The sequence below is a fragment of the Staurois parvus genome, unplaced genomic scaffold (genome assembly GCF_062004578.1).
Source record: "Staurois parvus isolate SC_StPar_1 unplaced genomic scaffold, SC_StPar_1.0 ptg000548l, whole genome shotgun sequence".
NCBI classification, from domain to species: domain Eukaryota; kingdom Metazoa; phylum Chordata; class Amphibia; order Anura; family Ranidae; genus Staurois; species Staurois parvus.
Genome location: NW_028318344.1, coordinates 10,591,452 through 10,612,279, shown reverse-complemented (window position 1 = coordinate 10,612,279; position 20,828 = coordinate 10,591,452). Strand labels below are relative to the sequence as shown.

The following is a 20,828-nucleotide window of genomic DNA, read 5'->3' as shown; positions in this document are numbered from 1 at the left end:
CACCACTTTCAATTCAGTAACCAAGAGTGGCACCCTTGGCTCACAGTCTCGGAGAAGCACTGCAAACTGTATTGCTCAGAATGCCTGTTTTTTTTGTAGTTGATCAACTAGGTGTTTGAAGCCACATTGGCATTTATTCACACTGTCTGTGATGCCACATTTCTGTATAATATTGATGGTTTCTATAGATGTTGCATCACAATGATGTTATTAAGAGGTTGAATAATTCAGATATGGCACCACTGAAGGCCTAGGTGTGCAATGCACAGCCCGCCACTGCCAGCTTGCTACCACTTTTGTGCTCCAGTGTGTCTATGTTCCCATTCTCCATATTGCTAAACTTCCTGTCATCTCTGAACACTGTTTCTTGGCTGCCACAGTGACAATAAAGTTTCAAGCACATATGAAGTGTCACCTGTTATTTCATCAATATACATGAGTATCCACATTGTTATGTTCAACCCGTTCTCGCTAAGCCTCACCCCTTATTAGCCATAATCTTCTATTAATTTCTGTCCTCTATCCCTAATCTGCAGTAAACTGCAATAAACTCCACATCTGGTTCTTCCCACTTCACACGTCAGTTGGTGACCAGCTACTGGTCTGTATCTTCTCAGTGGAACACAATCATCTACTGCTTTTTCTTCCCCTCCACCGCTGAGCAATAACCAGCTCCTGCTATGCCTCACCTTCCCAAACTAGGATCAGCATCTACTCTGCCACACCCACCCAGATCCCTCTCTGAAGCTGCCCATACATGGTTTAGTTTTTGCTTTCAGCCAACTGGCTGAATGAAAAATACTGACTTTATTTCCCCATTCATACATTTGGTGTGGATGAAGGAATCCTCCCTGCTGTGTCATTGTATTCTGACAGTGGGAGAGTCCCCTGCCTACCCTCCATCAGAATACACAAATCAGATGGCTGTAGCACTGATTGAACTGATATTTTTCAGCAGTCCCATCCATGAGAAGTCAATTGATAGTTTGACTTCTCGTGAACAGGACCAACCATACATGGATCGAAATCTTGCCGGTTCCTGCAAAACCATCCGAATTTTGATCCATGTGTGGCCAGCCTAAGGATAGCCGCACATGCTTAAACTTAAATCAGTCATTTCCCCATCTATGCTAACCAGTGTGAATGAGGGGATCTCTGCTGCTGGCTATTGTATTCAGACAGCTGTAGAACTCACGGCTGTTTGAATACCTAGCGAATGCATCTAATTAGAGACAGTCTCTGATGGGTCGACAATTTTTCACTTGAAAGTGTCGATTTAGAAAATAACTGAGCGGTTATATGTCTGTGCCGGCCAATCGTAATTGCTCTGATCCGTCCTGAAAGCCCTACAGAAAGAAGAGGAAGAAGAACGAGAACTGCAAATCTCCAGCTGTGTGGGCAGACACAGATAATCACCCAAGAAGGTAAGTGCAGCTGGGCCCGGGGGTGGGGGGGGTGGGTGTCCTGGGGGATAGATTGTAGGGTGATAGTTCACCTCTTCATTTGTTGTGAAAAGGTAAACTTACGCTTTGAAAACAGATAGTCCTGGAATGCTATACTCCAGTACACCTTAAATAAAAACAACAATGTATGAAAATGTAGACCACACCTTAACTGTAGACAAAATCTGAGGCCTTATGCTGCAGTACACCCACTCCTTGGCAAAACTTATTATTCTGGGCTTTCAACTACACTGAATTTACATTACCAATCTATGTACCTATAGAGCTATACTTATTGTTTATGGGAGTGGAATACGCTTATCATCTTGCGGTGAGCAGGATTTACTAACAAATGCCACAGCTACTAGGGAATTGGCAGTCAACAACAATGCCTCCTGTTCACCAGCTCTCAAGCTTGCCAGGCTGTGTATCCAAGCATATACAGAAATAGAGCCCACAACCAGGATAAAGCAGCGGTTGGCTTTATTTAATCAGCACATTGCAGCAGCAAAAAGCCTTAGTTTGTGGACTAGTTCTATTCCTGTTTGTGGTCTCTATTTCTGTATATTCATAAAATATGATTATCCTCCCTAGAGTATTCCAGAATGTTCTCAATACTTATCAAAATATATTCCTTACAGAATGACATCTCTTAATTTATATGGTCAAAAAGAAACCCACAAAATACTACCTATTGTCATAAAAGACTCCGAGACCTCATGATGCCAAAGTACAGAAATGCCCAGATGGTGCAGTTGGCCTGGCTTATTCCTATAGAATTTGCAAGTAATCCTCATGCACTTGGTGCTATATAGCACAAATCACCTCCCATATTTGAAAAAAAAAAATTCACTAAAATTCTATCAGTTTTTTCTACTAGGAGCAAACTACCCAAAAAAACCCGAAAAACATTAAACATACAGTACATGTGCATGTAAAATAAAAATAATGTAAACAGTTTTACTTTCTTAACATGCTTTTATGTATAATTTGGTGCTACATTACATGGCTATATAAGCATCAAGAATAAAAAAAATGTGGAAATCAAGCAAATAGTGGTAAACTTATAAAGCAGAAAACACAAAAAGAAGATATCCCTTCTAACAACAATAACTTAAGATAACACTTTGTTGCGCTATAAATGATCCCTCTTTCAGAGGGATGCAGCACTCTTGAAATTGCTAAGATATTGAGGCGTGATCACAGAACCATCAAGCGTTTTGGTGCAAATAGTCAACATGGTCGCAAGAAACGTGTTGAGAAAAAAAGACGCAAATTAACGGCCAAAGATTTGAGAAGAATCAAACATAAAGCTACCAGGAACCCATTATCCTCTAGGGCTGTCAAATTCCAGAACTGCAACCTACCAGGAGTGCCCAGAAATACAAGATGTTCAGTGCTCAGAGACCTGACCAAGGTAAGGAAGGCTGAAACCTGACCACCACTGAACAAGACACATAAGTTGAAACGTCATGACTGGGCCAAGAAATATCTGAAGACATATTTTTCGAAGGTTTTATGGACTGATGAGATGAGAGTGACTCTTAACAGACCAGATGGATGGGCCCATGGCTGGATCAGTAACGGGCAAAGAGCTACATGTCAACGCCAACAAGGTGGAGGTGTGGTACTGGTATGGGCTGGTATTATTACTGTAATAATACCAGCCCATACCAGAATCCCACCTCCATCTTATTTATTGTATTTCAGGTACTTATATAGCACAGTCAATTTATGCACTTTACATATATATATATATATATATATATATATATATATATATATATTGTACATTCACATCAGTCCCTAACCCTCAAGGGGTGTACAATCTAAGGTCCCTAACTCACATTCATATACTTGGGCCAATTTAATCAGGAACCAATTAACCTACCAGCATGTCTTTGGAGTGTGGGAGGAAACCGGAGTACCCGGAGGAAACCCACTCAGACACAGGGAAAACATACAAACGACAGGCAGGTGATGCTGTGGTTGGGATTTGAACCAATGACCCTAGTACTGCCAGGCAGAAGTGCTAACCATTTAGCCACTGTGCTGCCATCTTGCTGACGTCTGAGTCAAAGTGGAGCTCTGTGCCTGCTACTGATCCAGACCCATCCATCTGGTTTATCAAGAGTCACTCTCATCTCATCAGTCCATAAAACCTTTGAAAAATCTGTCTTCAGATATTTCTTGGCCCAGTTGTGACGTTTCAGCTTATGTGTCTTGTTCAGCAGGGGTCAGGTTTCATCTTTCCTTTCCTTTGCCATGTCTCTGAGCACTGAAAACCTTGTACTTCTGGGGATTCTGGGTAGGTTGCAGATCTGGAATATGACAGCACCGGAGGATAATGGGTTCCTAGTAGCTTCAAGTTTGATTCGTCTCAAATCTTTGGCGGTTAATTTACGCCTTTTTTCTCAACACGTTTCTTGCGACCCTGCTGACGACTTGCAACAAAACGTTTGATGGTTCTGTGACCATGCCCAATGTCTTAGCAATTTCAATCAAGAGTGCTGCATCCCTCTGAAAGACTTTTTACCATTTTTACTTTTCAGAGTCAGTTGAACCTCTTTTTTGGCCCATTTTGCCTGAAGAAAAGAAGCTGCCTAATAATATCAATGCCTTTGATATAGGGTGCTGATCTCCTTAGGCCACACCCTCCCTCATTACACAAATACACATCACCTGATGTGCTTAGATCCAATAAGCATTCAAGTTTACACAGCTTGGAGTTGGACAATATGCATAAAAATTATGATTTGGTCAAAAAACCTCACTTGCCTAATAATTGTGCACACAGTGCAGAGGAACCAATTCATTGGAAGTCAGTGGGAAAATGTCCCTTACATTGGTGGTCAGTGGGAATAATGCCCCTCTTACAGTGGTGGTCAGAATGCCACCCTTACAGATAGCTAAAAAGATCACTGGTGTCATGTAGCTGGCTCTCAAAAAATGTTTTTTTAAAAAAAAAAGGGCAATGGGAGTCAAATACAGTAAGCCTCATTTAGCCCAGGTTCACACAGGGAACATGGAGAGCTGCCGGAGCACTTTATCGGTAGCTGCCTGTTCCTGGTTTTGTTTTGGGGCAGTGTGGTGCACAATTCAGCGCATCACACAGCTCCTTTTTTTGTTTTGTATTTGAAGTGCTGCGCTGCTGTGCAGTGCCATGTGATTTGGCATGGTGCGCTGTGATAAAATGCAGCCTGTATGAATTTTGTTGCAGCATGCTGCAGCTCAGCCATAGGCCGTGTTGCAGTGGGAATAGGACACAAAGGGAACAATTGTTGCCTGCGTGTTCTTGTGGTGACAGACATTTTGCAATGCAGTAAAACGTCTGTCACCACACACTGTGGGAATTAGCCCTTATATTTCCTAAGTGCTCTGTTTTTACAAACTGCATAAGGGTTGGTTTTATTTTCTCATTAATATCCAAAGTAAACACCATGTAACCCGGAAATACAGAGTGAACCTGACACATTACCTTTGTGGCAACATAGGGTATGGCATGTTTCTGACCAATGATTCCAACAAGGCTTGAGACATTGATGATATTTCCCTGCGTTTTTCTTAGGTGAGGCAAAGCATACTAAAATAGAGAAATACAAACACAATAACCACAGTAAAATGTTTTCAGATTCAGTGATTCAGTTTTCAAACAACAAGGAACTTTCGTAATCTTGTATAATCCAACCATCACTATATGTAGTGCCCCATAGAGCCACTGTTTTGCTAAATCTAGTTTTTGGCCTCCCTGTAGCCAAAGAGAGTAATATTCGCTTAGTAAGGTGTACTCTGGGCTTTATAGCCACAGCAAAAAGCCTAAATGAAAAATGCCTAAAAAACGCCTGACATATTTGAAATTCTGCTCAAAAATGCCTGAAAAAGCGCTTGAAAAAATACCTGAAGATGCTCAGATCAGGAGTGACTGTAGCCTTAGTGCAAAGTTAGTGTCCTCATTTTCAAATTTGTAGTAATTTGGAGGTAATGGCCCAGCCAGAGCCCAGACCTGAATCCGATCGAAAATCTGTGGGGTGATCTGAAGAGGACTGTGTACTGGAGATGCCCTTACAATCTGACGATTTGGAATGTTTTTGCAAGAAAGAGTGGGCAAATATTGCCAAGTCAAGATGTGCCATGCTGATAGACTCACACTCAAAAAGACTGAGTGCTGTAATAAAATCAAAAGGTGCTTCAACAAAGTATTAGTTTAAGGGTGTGGACACTTATGACCATATTATTTTAGTTTTTTATTTTTACTTCCCTGCACCTAAAGGATTTCAGTTTGTTTTTCAACTGAGTTGTACAGTTTATAGGTTACATTAAAGGTGGGAAAAGTTCTGAAATGATTTAGCTTTGCATCGTGTTTTTACATCACAGAAATCTGACAATTTAGCAGGGGTGTGTAGACTTTTTATATCCACTGTATGAGGGACATAATTTTAATGAATGAAATAAAAGTTATCTTTTAGTGTTGTATTGGTCAGATGCAGGGAATAGTGTAGCACATTACTTAGCAATAGTATAAAAATGCCTGAATGATGCATACAGTGGAATGAGCAGGAGGCTAAATTCTCCTAAATCCTGACTCATTAACATGACCGGCTCCAACACGTAATAAAATATCTTTGTTTTTTTATTACACTTATTTTACATTTTATTAGAACTCCTCATAACATTTCATGGACTAGACTCAAGGAATTGTAATTAGAATGACAGTGAGAAATGATTAGGAGTAATGGGTTTTTCATTTACTGGCCTGGATCATGTTGGAGGTACTAAGAATCAATCCCTAGGCTACTATGGTGTTACATACAGTGTTAAACACTGCACTACATCACATACATATGGGGCTCAATTACAAAGGGAAGTCCAAAAATCTGCACTAAAGTGTCTGTTTTCACCATGTGTGGTCTACCGGTATGTTTTAACTGGCTTAGTCAACCATTCTCAGCCACAGAAATCCTGGTACTGGAGTCCTCAAGGTGCAACTAACCTGTGGTTACAAATGGAAAACTGATGGTATTTTCTAATATCTATTCACCTATAAGGAGCTTGATCATTGTGGCCAGATAGGGATTAATATAATATAACTAATCTATATTAACCTTTGCAGTCAAGAAGTAGCCAATAAGATTCAAGTTTAGAAGGTCTTGAAACTCCCGTGCACTTGTGTCATCAATGATCTGTTCTGGAGGATCTAAAATGAAATTATGAACAAAGACATAAAGCTGAAGTTTGTCATATGCAATGTAATATTGTGAATCGGGGATATTTTGCAAGTCAACACATCTGAGGAGCAGAGCAAGAAACTGTAATCAGCAAAGAGAAAGAAAGGAAGAACAAAACAAAAACGCAACATCAATATATGGGTGTTACTAGAGCACAGAGAATATATGTTGTTTGTGAACACAAACGTAAAAAGTATTACACAGGCATAACAGCAGTGAGGCTCAACAATTGTATCAATGTAGTCAAGCAACAATTGTATTATTGTAGCCAAGCATTGCATTTTGGATCACTTACAATGCCTTGAAAAAGTATTCACACCCCTTGAAATTTTCCACATTTTGTCACGTTACAACCAAAAACGTAAATTCATTTTATTGGGATTTTATGTGATAGACCAACACAAAGTGGCACATAATTGTGGAGTGGAAGGAAAACGATAAATAGCTTTCAAATGTTTTTACAAATAAATATCTGAAAAGTGTGGCGTGCATGGGTTTGCCCCCGAGTCAATATTTTGTAGAACCACCTTTTGCTGCAATTACAGCTGCAAGTCCTTTTGAGGATGTCTACCAGCTTCACATCTAGAGAGTGACAATTTTGCCCATTCTTCTTTGCAAAATGACTCAATCTCTGTCAGATTGGATGGAGAGCATTTGTGAACAGCAATTTTCAAGTCTTGCCACAGATTCTCAATTGGAATTAGGTCTGGACTTTGACTGGCCCTTTCTAACACATGAATATGCTTCGATCTAAGCCATTCCATTGTAGATCTGGCTGTATATTTAGGGTTGTTGTCCTGCAGCAGACTCTAACAGGTTTTCTTCTAAGAATGTCCTGTATTTGGTTCCATCCATCTTCCCATCAACTCTGACCAGCATCCCTGTCCTTGCTGAAGAAAAGCATCCCCACAACATGATGCTGCCACCACCGTGTTTCACAGTGGGGATGGTGTGTTCAGGGTGATGTGCAGTGTTAGTTTTCCGCCACACATAGCAAAATTGCTTTTAGGACAAAAAGTTAAATTTTGGTCTCATCTGACCAGAGCATCTTCTTCCACATGTTTACTGTGTCCTCCACATGGCTTCTCACAAATTGCAAACAGGAATTCTTATGGCTTTCTTTCAACAATGGCTTTCTTCTTGCCACTCTTCCATAAAGGCCAGATTTGTGGAGTGAACGACTAATAGTTGTCCTGCGGATAGATTCTACCAGCTGAGCTGTGGATCTCTGCAGGTCCTCCAGAGTTACCCTAGGCCTCTTGGCATGCATCTCTGAATAATGCTCATCCTTGCCTGGCCTGTCAGATTAGGTGGATGGCCATGTCTTGGTAGGTTTGCAGTTGTGCCATACTTTTTCCATTTTTGGATGATGGATTGAACAGTGCTCCGTGAGATGTTCAAAGCTTGGGATACTTTTTTATAACCTAACCTGGCTTTAAACTTATCCACAACTTTATCCCTGACCTGTCTGGTGTGTTCCTTGGCCTGCATGATGCTGTTTGTTCACTAATGTTCTCCAGCAAACCTCTGAGGCTTCACAGAACAGCTGTATTTATACTGAGATTAAATTACACATAGGTGGACTATTTACTAATTAGGGGACTTCTGAAGGCAATAGGTTCCACTAGATTTTAGTTAGGGGTATTAGAGTAAAGGGGGCTGAATATAAAATCATGCCACACTTTTCAGATATTTATTTGTAAAACATTTTAGAAAACTATTTATCATTTTCCTTCCACTTCACAATTATGTGCCACTTTGTGTTGGTCTATCACATAAAAACCCAATAAAATACATTTACGTTTTTGGTTGTAACATGACAAAATGTTGAAAATTTTAAGGCGTATGGATACTTTTTCAAGGCTCTATAAAAAGGTATGGCATAAGAGATTTTACTCTTCTTGATTACCTATGGTGGTGTTTTCAAGTCTAACCAGATGCTAAGGCAGGTGGAAAGTTCCTAGAGCTATTATTATAATAGGGGGATTCTGTGCTCAGATTATTGTAATTTTCCACATTTAGGTGTCAAATCGTGGAACAACAAATAGGCTTGGCGGTAAACTGTAAGTGGACCTGATACAGTGCAATTTCTAATGACTATTATCACAGGGGGACAAAGCTATATCTAACAGTTTGGGTTTTAGGCCTTCACTGAAAAACACACTGAATCAGATGTTATTTCCATGAAACGTGTAGAGAGAGTGCTCCATACTACTGCCCTGTTTAGTACAAAAAACCCCACTACATCGATGTGATCTTACTAGTGTCAACAATTGTCCTGTAAATGAACAGATAGTGAATAAGGTGTTGGATGGGGAAACTGAAGCAAAATGTCAATACTACAGTATATGCTATATGAGAGTTTACTGTAGTATGTATTAGCTTGCATTAATAATATTTTGATTTTTTTTGTAGTATATTTTAGCTTGCAATAACAACATTTTGATTATACTATTTTATACTAAGTTTCTTCTGATTGGCTGAGGCAGAGAGGCAGGAGGATGACGTCACATTCTCCATCTCAGCCAATCAGAGGAAGCATTCATTCATAGAATTCAAAGCTGCCAGCAGCGCTTAGCCTGACTATATTTTGTTTTGGGAGCGAGATAGGAAGTCCCCATCCCACTGCCAGAAAACCGTGCTGTATATAGTGTATGTTGCTGAGACTACATACAGTTACTACAGTGCACCCAACAAGTGCACCTGTTAGTGCAGTAAATAGTTTGTTTGGGCCAGCTTGGCCCAAACTATTTAATGGGACAAAAACATGGAATTTAGCTTTAACATTCATGACCTCACAATTTAGGAAGACCTTAAGGTGTTGATTTACTAAAGGAAAAGGGCTGTTCACTTTGTAAGGGAACTTTCCCTTAATGTAGTAAATGTGACGAAAATTAACTGAGCAAAGAATACCCAATCACCTACATGGGAAATAAAATAAACCTGTGTTTTTGCTTGCACGTAATTGAATGATGGAATTTGGCAGAGATTCACCTCGTTCACTAAGCTACAGCTCAATTTCTTTGCAATGTGAACAGCCTACTAGCCTTCAGTAAATTTTTTGTTATTGGTTTACCTGGATGGACTTGTGTCTTTTTTCAACCAGACCATCTATGTAACTGTGTAAATCAACCCCTAAAGATCACTGTTAAGTAGACCAGAAATGGTTGTCTCTTACTTGTCAGAAAACACTTAGATAATCCCCAAAATTGGAAATAATATTCTATGGACAGATTGTGAATTACATGGCATGGGACTCCCAATCTCTGGCGTAAACAAACTTAGCATTCCAACTAAGATCATCATAACCAGCAGTAAAACAAGGTGGTTTATTACCTTAGATCTTTGATGACTTGCCATAATCAAAGAAGCCATGTGCTTTGTGCAGCCCATAGATGATTATGTTTTTTTTATTCAACCAGCGAGTTAAAAAAAAAAAAACCAAAAAAAAACACAACCACTCCCCCTGTCTACACATTCGAGGTGGATGGGGGAATCACTCCCGCTCAGCTATTGTTTTCTGACAGTGGGGAGACTTCCCCGCCGACAGAATACACTGATCAGCATTGCCGGTCAAGAAGGATTTATCCAAGTTGCTGGTTGCACAGAAGTCAATTGGTAAACTGTCTTCTGTACAACCATTATCCCTGCTGAACTGTCTGAAATTTGGTCCATGTATTTCTGGCCTTACTCTAATGCAGGCCATAGATGGGTCGTTAATTGTCCGATTTTTCGGCCAAAAGAAAACAATCGGCCGATTTTCTTACCGTTAATGGATTAGTTCGTTGGCCGTTTTTCGTGTATTTTGCACTTTCAGATTATCGGTTATGTTGGGAAATTTGCGGCCAATTTGGACGATCGGCCGATTTTCTAAGCAATGATGGCCAAATCGGACGATCGTTTTAACGATAAAAAAATCTGTGCATAAGCTGGGACCTGCAAGGGACAGAAGTTATGAGGTCAACTTTATGATTTAGTCGGACAATTTTTTTAATCGTTGGTGGTAACGTCGGCCGAACAAACGACCGATTTTTCATTTATTGTTCGAAAAATCAGCCGATGTTCGACCCATCTATGACCTGCATTAGTCATAAAACAGTTAAGAAGACTGCCTGATCACCTGTTTATCAAAACTAAAGCACAGTTAAAGTACACAGCAAAACAGTAATCTAAAACAAAAAAAAATAAAAAATCTTATCAAAAGGAGTAATAGGTAGCATATCACTTTTGTAGATTTGTCAATTAAAGTCCAGACCTATTCCCAAGTCCCTGAAACAAGCATTCCATGACTTAAAACCCACTATTGTTTCTGAATGAGAGCACTCTGCAGAGTATGCTGAAATTCCTCCACAGCAAAGGCTGATACTGAGTTATATGAAATAGAAAAAAATGTTTGTTCACTCAGGTGCCCATTAAAATACTATGTTTTGTTGCATATCAGAATGGCTGAACTCCTGCAGGCCCTTCCTGTCTACATACATTCCAGCAACTGCTGCACATCTGTTCTCAGGGTGGGTTTCTTCAGCAGTGGGCCATGTCTATTCATCGTATGCCAGTATGGCCGATTGTCTCCATTGGGAGAGGACGTGGCAGCGTAATAAACAGAAGAACAATTGGGAAAAACACACAAGAGCGTTATCACCCTATAACTGCAGTGCACAAGAATCTTCAAGGCTGGATCATCATGTATTAGTTAAAGAAAGCTGCAAATATCATTTTAAATCAGTTTTGTAAGTTGAAACTTGTAGATTTTAGTAGGTTTGCATGTACTTTAAGCTAACATTACATTTTGGAGGGAAACCTGAAAGCACTCGGGTTACATTTAGCCATGGTGCAAATCCCAGTGGCAGGAATCTACTAATTCCTGCTGTTGGGTTTGACAGTTGTGCGCATCCATCCACAATCGCTGGAGGCTGGCTGTGCAAATAGGTAAAAATGGCTGTGGCCGCCTGTCATTACAGTGTATGGGCTCATGGTTGCTGCTATCCACACACAGCTGTCAAACCTAGGAGCAGGAATTTGCACCATGGCTAAACACCCATGTGAATGTATCCTTAGCATTAGATAATATGCAGTAACAGAGCAAATTTAGGAATGGGGGAAAAACCTTTTTAGGGCTCATGCACATTGGCAGTTTGGCTCATACAAACAGCCTTCAAAGCAAGTACCACTCAGCATTGATTTTAACAGGCTGCTGGCGGCGAGTTTTACGCTGCACTTGTGCCTCCTGGGCACCAGACTTTACTGTATGAGCCAAATGTGCATAAGCCATTACTATTGTATTTCTCAGACAGTTCAAAAGCAAGATTTCTCTGTCGAAATTTGTTTGTCCCACAAAATCATAAATAGGTGTCACTCCTTTGCAGCAGCATACTTAAATAATATTTGTGAAAAATCCATTGGTTATGCATGACACCATCACCTGGCTTTGTAATGATCATGCTTCAATCTAGAACAGTGGTCTCCAAACTTTCTAAACATAGGGCCAATTTACAGTTGTGCTCAAACGTTTGCATATCCTGGCAGAAATCATGACATTTTGGCATTGATTTTAAAAATATGACTGATCATGACATAAAACTGACTTTTATTAAAGGATAGTGATCATTAGAAGTCATTTATTATCACATAGTTGTTTGGCTCCTTTTCAGTCCTAATAATAACAGAAATCACCCAGTTGGCCCTGATCATAAGTTTACATACCCTGGAATGATTGGCTTTGGTACAGACACACAGGGTGACACACACAGGTTAAAACAGCAATTACAGGTTAATGTCCCACATCTGTGACTTTTTAAATTGCATTTAGTGTCTTTGTATCAATGATTTTGTTATCTCTCACGTGGTTGCACACAGCAGGCTAGATACTGAGCCATGGGGAGCAGAAAAGAACTGTCAAAAGACCTGCATACCAAGGTAATGGAACTTTCTAAAGATGGAAAAGGATATAAAAAGATATCAAAATATCCGCCTATCCAAATATCCAAGATATCCTTGAGTATGCAAGTCAGTACTGTTCAAACACTTATTAGGAAGTGGAAAATTGGGGAATCTCTTGATATCAAGCCAAGGTCAGGTAGACCAAGGAAGATTGCAGCCACAACTGCCAGAATAATTGTTCGGGATACAAAGGAAAACCCACATGTAAACTCAGGAGAAATGCAGGCTGCTCTGGAAATTAGTGTGTGGCAGCAATAAAATGATATTTGAACAAAAATGAGCTGCATGGTCAAGAAAAAAGCCTTTACTGCGCCAATACCACAAAAAAGCCAGGTTACAATATGCCCGACAACACCTTGACATGCATCACCGACCTTTTTCGTTTCACGATTTCTGCCAGGGTATGTAAACCTTTGAGCATAACTGTACTGTCCTTTAGTCTTTAGGGGGCCAGACTGTGGCCAGTGGGAATAGAAAATGCCCCAGCATCAGTGGGATTAAACAGTGTGTCAAGCTTGGTTGTCAGCTGGGTTAAACAATAATTACATAACAATAATCACTGGTATCAGTGGGAGGAATAGTGCCCCTTTGTTGGTATCAGTGGAGTGCTCCATTGGCAGTGGGAGGAATGGTGCCTCATTATTAGTGTCAGTGGGAGGAATGCTGTTACATCCTTGGTGTCAATGGGAGGAATAGTGCCCCATTGTTGGCATTGATGGGAGGAAAATTGCCCCATTGTTAGTATCAGTGGGCATAATATTGCCTCATCGTCAACGTTAATTGCAGAATGCCAATTTGTTCATGTCAGTGGGAGGAATAATGCCTTACTGCTGATCTCATCACAAAATATGGGGTCTCATTCTTAGTATCAGTGGGAGGAATAGTTTCTCATATTAGTGGGGGATATACTGTCCCAGGGGCAGGATAAAATCAAGCAAAGGGCCCCATGCAGCCCACGGGCCACAGTTTGGAGACCATTGGTCTTAAACATAGAATTTCACAACGCATATCTCACCATTGGAGTGCCTGAAAAACAGAAGAAGATCACATTTCCATTAGCCATTGAAGAATAAAATCGTTTTTGTATGAAGCTGCTCTTTAATTTAGTAAAAACATTCGGCTGTTGAGTTATACATTCATTTATTACTTACGCCATCCAGCATTGTTGACCAGACAGTCTATTTGTCCAAACGTTTTTACAGCTACTTCAATCAGCTTCTGTGTTAAATGGAATCTGGTGGTTAATTTTATTTTTTATTACTATTAGTTTATTTTGTAACCTTTACATCAATATTTCTTTACTCAAGCAGAGGAGTTCAAAAAAGTTAGCAAAGTGTTCACATAATCATGAGAAGCTGCCATCACTTTGTGTATGCAAGTAACTGTTTGCAAGGTTTTTCCATCATGTGCATCGGTTATGATCCGTGAATTTTGCTATTCATTAGTGAAATTAACACAACAAAATGTTCTGCAATGTTTAATGTATAACTGCACATTCACTAAAAATTATATGTGTTACCTGTTAAAAAAAATTACACATTTGTTACCTGTTAAAGAAATTACACATTTGCAATCATCCCAACAAAAAATACCAATACGATGTGATGCCTTTGCTGAAGTTAATTCCTGTCTTCAGCAACACTGCCAGACTCAAAAATGCCATGCGAAAACAAAAAAGTGTAGAATACTTTGTATAGATATATAACTGTGTTAAAGGAACATTCCAGTCATCATTAACAATTAGACATTGGGATGCATATAGGTAGCACAGCCTACTTGATCAGAGCTTCAGTTTTGGGAACTGAGATCCAGGAGTGTATTCCAAAATATACCAATTCCAGCTTTGCTTTCTCTTACACATAGAAATGTCTCAATGGGGGAAAGTAATAAGGAGTGGTGCAGACATAAAGCCTGTGCCACTCTTCTAAACTTAGAAAACAGAGCAGATCCTGTTCCTAATTAAAAGAAAATGGGTGCATACCCCTTTGTTTACTTTCTATACTTTATTTGTGCCAGAGACAGCACAGAGAGAGATAGAGCTGAAGATGCTTGAAGTTTCTTCTTCCCCCCTTTCTATTTGATGGGTGTCGAAAAGAAAACAAGACAAAGTCTTCCCAATGGGGATATGGGCTTCAATAAATTTTATCATTGCTATCCATGTCCCCATTAAAGCTATTTCCTATTCACTTCCTATTCTATCTGACACCCACACATGGACAGGAAGTGAGTGAAAATTTCCTAGGTGGGGGCACAGACAGCAATATATACCTGACAGAGTTTAAACTCTTTCCCTATTTATAAAAACAAAAATATTTTGTATTGCTGTGCATCCCACTCAACAAAAATAAAATGTTTTTTTGGAGTTGGGCTGTGTAGGTGGAGTAGAATTAGGACCCCTTTCAGGATTTTATTGTTGTCTGTGTTTGCACCATTATCACAGAAAGTGGTGGGAAATTTGATATTTAACAGTTGCCACAAGAACAAGAGTAAAGTTTACATCGACTATGGTCTACTCTATAAAAATGTTATATATATATATATATATATATATATACATATATATATATATATATATATATATATATATATATACACACACCGGTATATATATATATATATATATATATATATATATACACACAAACACTAGGAAAAATAATTATTTGATCCCCTGCAGATTTTGTAAGTTTGCCCACTTACAAAGAATTTAAGGGTTTATAATATGTGTCATATCTGTATTTTAAATGATAGAGACAGAATATAAACCAAAAATCCAGAAAAAAACACATGATACAAATTTTATACATTGAGTTGCAGTTCATTGAGTGCAATAAGTATTTGAACCCCTACCAAGCAACAATAATTCTGGCTCCCACAGACTGGCTATGTGCTCATTTGGTACACAGATTAGTCCTGTCAAATTAAGAAGATGATCCTAATGACAACTCATTATTTGTATAAAAGACCAGGAGTCCACAGAATCTCTTTCTTGGGCACCACCATGGGCAAGACCAAAGAGCTGTCAAAGGACATCAGGGAAAAGATTGTAGACCTGCACAAGGCTGGAATGGGCTACAAGACCATCAGCAAGAAACATGGTGAGAAGGGGACAATTGTTGGAGTGATTATATGCAAATAGAATAAATATAAAATAACCATCAATCGCCCTCTGTCTAGAGCTCCATGCAAGATTTTGTCTCATGGGGTAAGGATGAGAAAAATGAGGAATCAGCCCAGAACTACAAGGGAGGATCTTGTGAATGATCTCAAGGCAGTTGGAACCACAGTCACCAAACATGAACATCTAAATGATTCAGAGAAGGATTGGTAGAGCAGTGGTCAGATGAGGCCAAAATTGAGCTCTTTGGCATTAACTCGACTCGACATGTTTGGAGGAAGTAAAATGCTGACTATGACCCTAAGAACACCTTCCCTACAGTCAAGCACGGAAGTGGAAACATTATGCTTTGGGGCTGTTTCTCTGCTAAAAGTACAGGCCTGCTCTGCCACATTGAGGGGCCAATGGACTGGTCCATGTATTGTAAAATCTTGGATGAGAACCTTCTTTCCTCAACCAGAACACTGAAGATGGGTCGTGGATGTGTCTTCCAGCATGATAATGACCCAAAACATACTGCCAAGGCAACAAAGCAATGGCTCAAAAAGAAGCACATTAAAGTCATGCAGTGGCTTAGCCAGTCTCCAGACCTTAATCCTATAGAAAATTTATGGAGGAAGCTGAAACTTCGAGTTGCCAAGAAACCTTAAAGATTTAGAGAAGATCTGCAAAGAAGAGCAATCCAAAATTCCTCCTGACATGTGTGCAAACCTGGTAACCAACTAGAAACATCTTACCTCTGTGCTTGCCAACAAGGGTTTCTCCACCAAGTGCTAAGTCATGTTTTGCTTGGGGATCACTGACTTACAACTCAATTTCTAACATTTGTATCATGTGTTTTTCTTTGGATTTTTAGTTGATATTCTGTCTCTATCGTTTAAAATACACCTATGAAAAAAATTATAGACCCTTCATTTCTTTGTAAGTGGCCAAACTTACAAAATATGCAGAAGATCAAATAAATATGTTCCCCACTGTGTATATATATATATATATATATATATATATATATACATATATATATAAATAAATAAATAGTGTGGCGCTCTAAAAATAGATATATAAATATATATATATAAATATAACCGTTTGTAATACGTGACCAAATAAATAAGTGACCAATTCATAAAGTGAAATAATTACAGTATATCCAAAAAATATAAATAAATACCTCAAGTGATCTAAATAATAAGCCTAGTAACTCCAAGTTATGTTGATACATAAAAAACATTCCATAAAGAGGGCATTCTCTTTTTTGACTCACTGGACTGGTGAGTCATTGTCCTTCAGAAACATCCTGGTGGAGTGAGAGAAACAGGAGTCTCACAAAAAAAAGGAGGAGAAAAGCTGCTGGTCTTTTGTGGAATAAGGATCCAGGGTGATCCTGCAAGCCTGCTGGCCCTTAGTGGTCACCGGGAGGAGGTGAGGAGGCAATTTAGCCACCTGTAGGAGAGGAGTTTGGCACAAATCACCATTTTTCATCACTACACATCGCATGATTTGGTTATCACTTGATGGACTGAGTGTTTTAAGAATATTCAAGAATTGAAACATATGTTTTTGTACACTTTTTTGGCACTTTAGCACGTTGTTCACTTTATACAGGATATAATTATATATGATCACTTTATGGAATGTTTTTTATGTATCAACATAACTTGGAGATACTAGGTTTATTATTTAGATCACTTGAGGTATTTATTTATATTTTTTGGATATACTGTAATTATTTCACTTTATGAATTGGTCACTTATTTATTTGGTCACGTATTACAAACGGTTATATTTATATATATATATTTATATATCTATTTTTAGAGCGCCACACTATTTATTTATTTATGTTTACACTGTATCAGGTATCAGCAGGAGAGTGCTGGCAGCTTTAAGGTTGTTTTTTTCACCATTTATAGCGCATGAGGAACATTGATTACATATATATATAACTACTGTATACATACAATCTAGGAGGTCGGACACTTGGCCGTCTCTATTTTAAAGTATCTGGCTATAATTTTCATCGGATTCACCCTATTCACTTATCATTTTCATAGGATTCTCCCTATTCACCTAAGATTTTCAAAGGATTCACCTTAATCATTTATCATTTTCATAGGATTCACCTTATTCACATATAATTTTCATAGCATTCATCATATTCCCCTATCATTTTCATAGGATTCACCTTATTCATTTATCATTTTTATAGGATTCACCTTATTCATTTATATCACCTTATCCATCTATCCAGAGGACCCACCATAGTCACAAATCATTTTCAAAGAGGATTTGCCCATCAGCATACAATGTAACGTAGAGAGATTCAAATTACAAATGAGATTCACCTGCTACAATTACAATCTAACAAGATTCACTATCAGCCACCATATTACACATATGCCAAATCCTCTTTGAAAATGATAGTTGAATGATGTAACACACACAGAGGTGAATGTCCAGCAAATATTCAACGTGTGATTCGTATAGCAAATCCATTATGAATCATGTTAGTGAGGTGCTCTAGTATAGTTTTGACGTTTTTATTTTCTAAACTATTGCCTAGGTACATTATTGACACTGGTTCTCCGCACCTGGAGCATTGTGATGAAAACTACCAGTGCCAAGCTTTATGCATTATGACTGTTACAGCAGCTGTACAAACTGGATAATGGAAATTGTTATTTCCCTACAATTGCTGAGACACGAGAAGAATTTACAAGCCATTTCAAGGATACAGTAGAACATTTTTCTGTAAAAGACAAAACTCTACTTGATAAAAGAGAAATAGAGAGTGGGTACCTTGATATCATCCTCTCTTATTACATCACAAGACACATAGATAGCGGATCCTGGTCCACATTTCGAAAGCTCATTCTCCAGGTCACTTGCTGTTTCTTCTGCCAATTATAACAAAGATAATTAAAATGAAACACCTGTAACAAACTTGAGCAATTCAAACTATGCATATGAGCAAAATATAATCAGAGGTTACCTTTAGGCGTAACATGGACGTTCTTGCCGTTAGCATGACAAATCGCACAACACAATAAAAAAAACGGTGCGGTTCTGCCGCGATTGTCGTGTGATAAATCGTGCTGTGATTCAAAACTTCCATGTGTGAACGGAGCCTCAGTAAAAGCCCATACTAAACTGTCATTAGAGACAGAGATAACAGTCACACTTAGCCCTGTCCTACCTGCATCCAAAACCACCTTTGAGTGATAGGCTTACACACCTGAGATACCATTTACACTTGAGAGTTTTATAGCGTGAACATTTTGGAGCTACTTTTGGAGCTGAAATCGAGCAGATTGGTGTGTTGTGGGGAGCATTGAGTCTCATAGAATTGCATTGGTGCACACAAATATGCGCAATATGCACATTAGTCACAAGTTTATGCAAGTTTTTAAGCTGATATGGCCACATAACAACAAGTGATGTCCCAGATGATACTGTACTCTATAGACCAATACAAAAACACCTGAAGCTCAAATGCTACAGCAAAACACACAAAAGCATGCATAAAAATGTGACAAAACAAGCAAAAAACACACAACGCTCAGATGTGAATGCAGCCTAAATAGGGAGATAGGGCAGAAAAAAGCTCAACACTTTCACATCCAAGGGAGAACTACAAACTCTCTAATATTTATATGTGAACATGAGAAGATATCAATCTCTTTTTTCCCAGGATAATACAGTAACAACTTCCTCAGATGTCTTCTAGGTTATCTTTCTGGGAGGAATGGGTATTAATAGACCCTGGCATCTGGGACATGTGCCCAAAGACTTCTGCTTGAAGTCCTGAGCCTAGCAACCCACATCTGATGTCTCCAAAATCATTTAGCAGAAACAGACCAGGCAGGGTGGGCACAGCAGAGTCTATCCTCTCTAAGGTAAGTAACCACTGACACCAATGATTTATTTAGGTCCTATTGATAACCAACATAAGGGGGTACTTTATCACTTACCAAAAGTGTATGGGAACATTTCCACTACTGTCCACCAATGGGGACTCTGCATTACCACTCTACACAGTGCTTACTTCTGAACACTGCACTTCATAAGCTGTGCTATAAATAAAATACACCTGGCAACTATATTCTGTAAACTGTGATATACACTATATTGCCAAAAGTATTGGGCCAGTCCTCCAAATCATTGGATTCAGGTGTTCTAGTCACCTCCATGGCCACAGGTGTATAAAATCAAGCACCTAGGCATGCAGACTGCTTCTACAAACATTTGTGAAAGAATGGGTTGCTTTCAGGAGCTCAGTGGATTCAAATGTGGTACCGTGATAAATTGCCACCTGTGCAATAAGTCCATATGTGAAATTTCCTTGCTACTAAATATTCCACGGTCAACTGTTAGTGCCATGATAACAAAGTGGAAGCAACTGGGAACAACAGCAACTCAGCCACAAAGTGGTAGGCCACGTAAAATGACAGAGCGGGGTCAGCGCATGCTGAAGCGCACAGTGTGCAGAAGTCGCCAACTGTCTACAGAGTCAATAGCTAAAGACCTCCAAACTTTGTGTGGCCTTCAGATTATCACAACAACAGTGCGTAGAGAGCTTCATGGAATGGGTTTCCATGGCCAAGCAGCTGCATTCCAGCCTTACACACCAAGTGCAATACAAAGCTTCGGATGCAGTGGTGTTGAAATTTCCACTCGCCTGCTCGCATTTGGCTAGTAAAAATAACATGAGGGCGAGTGTGTCCCAGGCACCACATCGAAGGGTGGGGGGCGGGTGCTACCAGCAGCACCAACCTGCCCCGAGCACTGTGTTGAGTGGGGGGCGCATTGCTGGTGCCCCTCCTCAGTGACCGGAGTGATTGCAGTTTCACTCCTGTCACGGAGCAGCTGCTGACACTTGCTGGAGGGAGGACTAGGCTTTCTCCTCCCTTCTGCCTGCAGGAAGAAATAGACAGCCAGCACTAAGGAGTGAAGGCAGAGTGTCCTTCTTCTCTCCCCTTGTCATGTGACTTATCACATGACCAAAGGAGAGAAAGAAGGAGAAGCTGCATTCACAAGAAGATCTGTGAATACAAGGTGGAAGGGTGAGGTTACACTTATGGGGACACCTGATGTAAAGGGGGC

The 20,828-nt window shown here is 39.5% G+C and overlaps 1 protein-coding gene and 1 long non-coding RNA gene across 4 annotated transcripts in view; one reads left to right on the top strand and one right to left on the bottom strand.

Annotated features, from left to right (window-relative positions):
• The window catches only part of HSD17B14 (hydroxysteroid 17-beta dehydrogenase 14), a 57,056-nt gene that overhangs the window by 22,092 nt on the left and 14,136 nt on the right, over positions 1 to 20,828 (bottom strand). For both annotated transcript variants that reach the window (XM_089691006.1, XM_089691007.1), the window contains 4 exons: positions 18,525 to 18,622; positions 13,759 to 13,825; positions 6,545 to 6,636; positions 4,921 to 5,025 (listed from right to left, as the gene is read on the bottom strand). In XM_089691006.1, coding sequence (XP_089547132.1) covers positions 4,921 to 5,025; positions 6,545 to 6,636; positions 13,759 to 13,825; positions 18,525 to 18,622 — 362 coding nt within the window. The remainder of the gene's footprint in view (positions 1 to 4,920; positions 5,026 to 6,544; positions 6,637 to 13,758; positions 13,826 to 18,524; positions 18,623 to 20,828) is intronic.
• Positions 19,520 to 20,828, top strand: part of LOC149451172 (uncharacterized) — an 82,411-nt gene continuing 81,102 nt past the window's right edge. Inside the window, exon 1 of one of the 2 annotated variants that reach the window (XR_016315146.1) lies at positions 19,520 to 19,621. This is a non-coding gene — a long non-coding RNA (uncharacterized LOC149451172). The remainder of the gene's footprint in view (positions 19,622 to 20,828) is intronic. The other variant, XR_016315145.1, reaches the window with a different exon arrangement.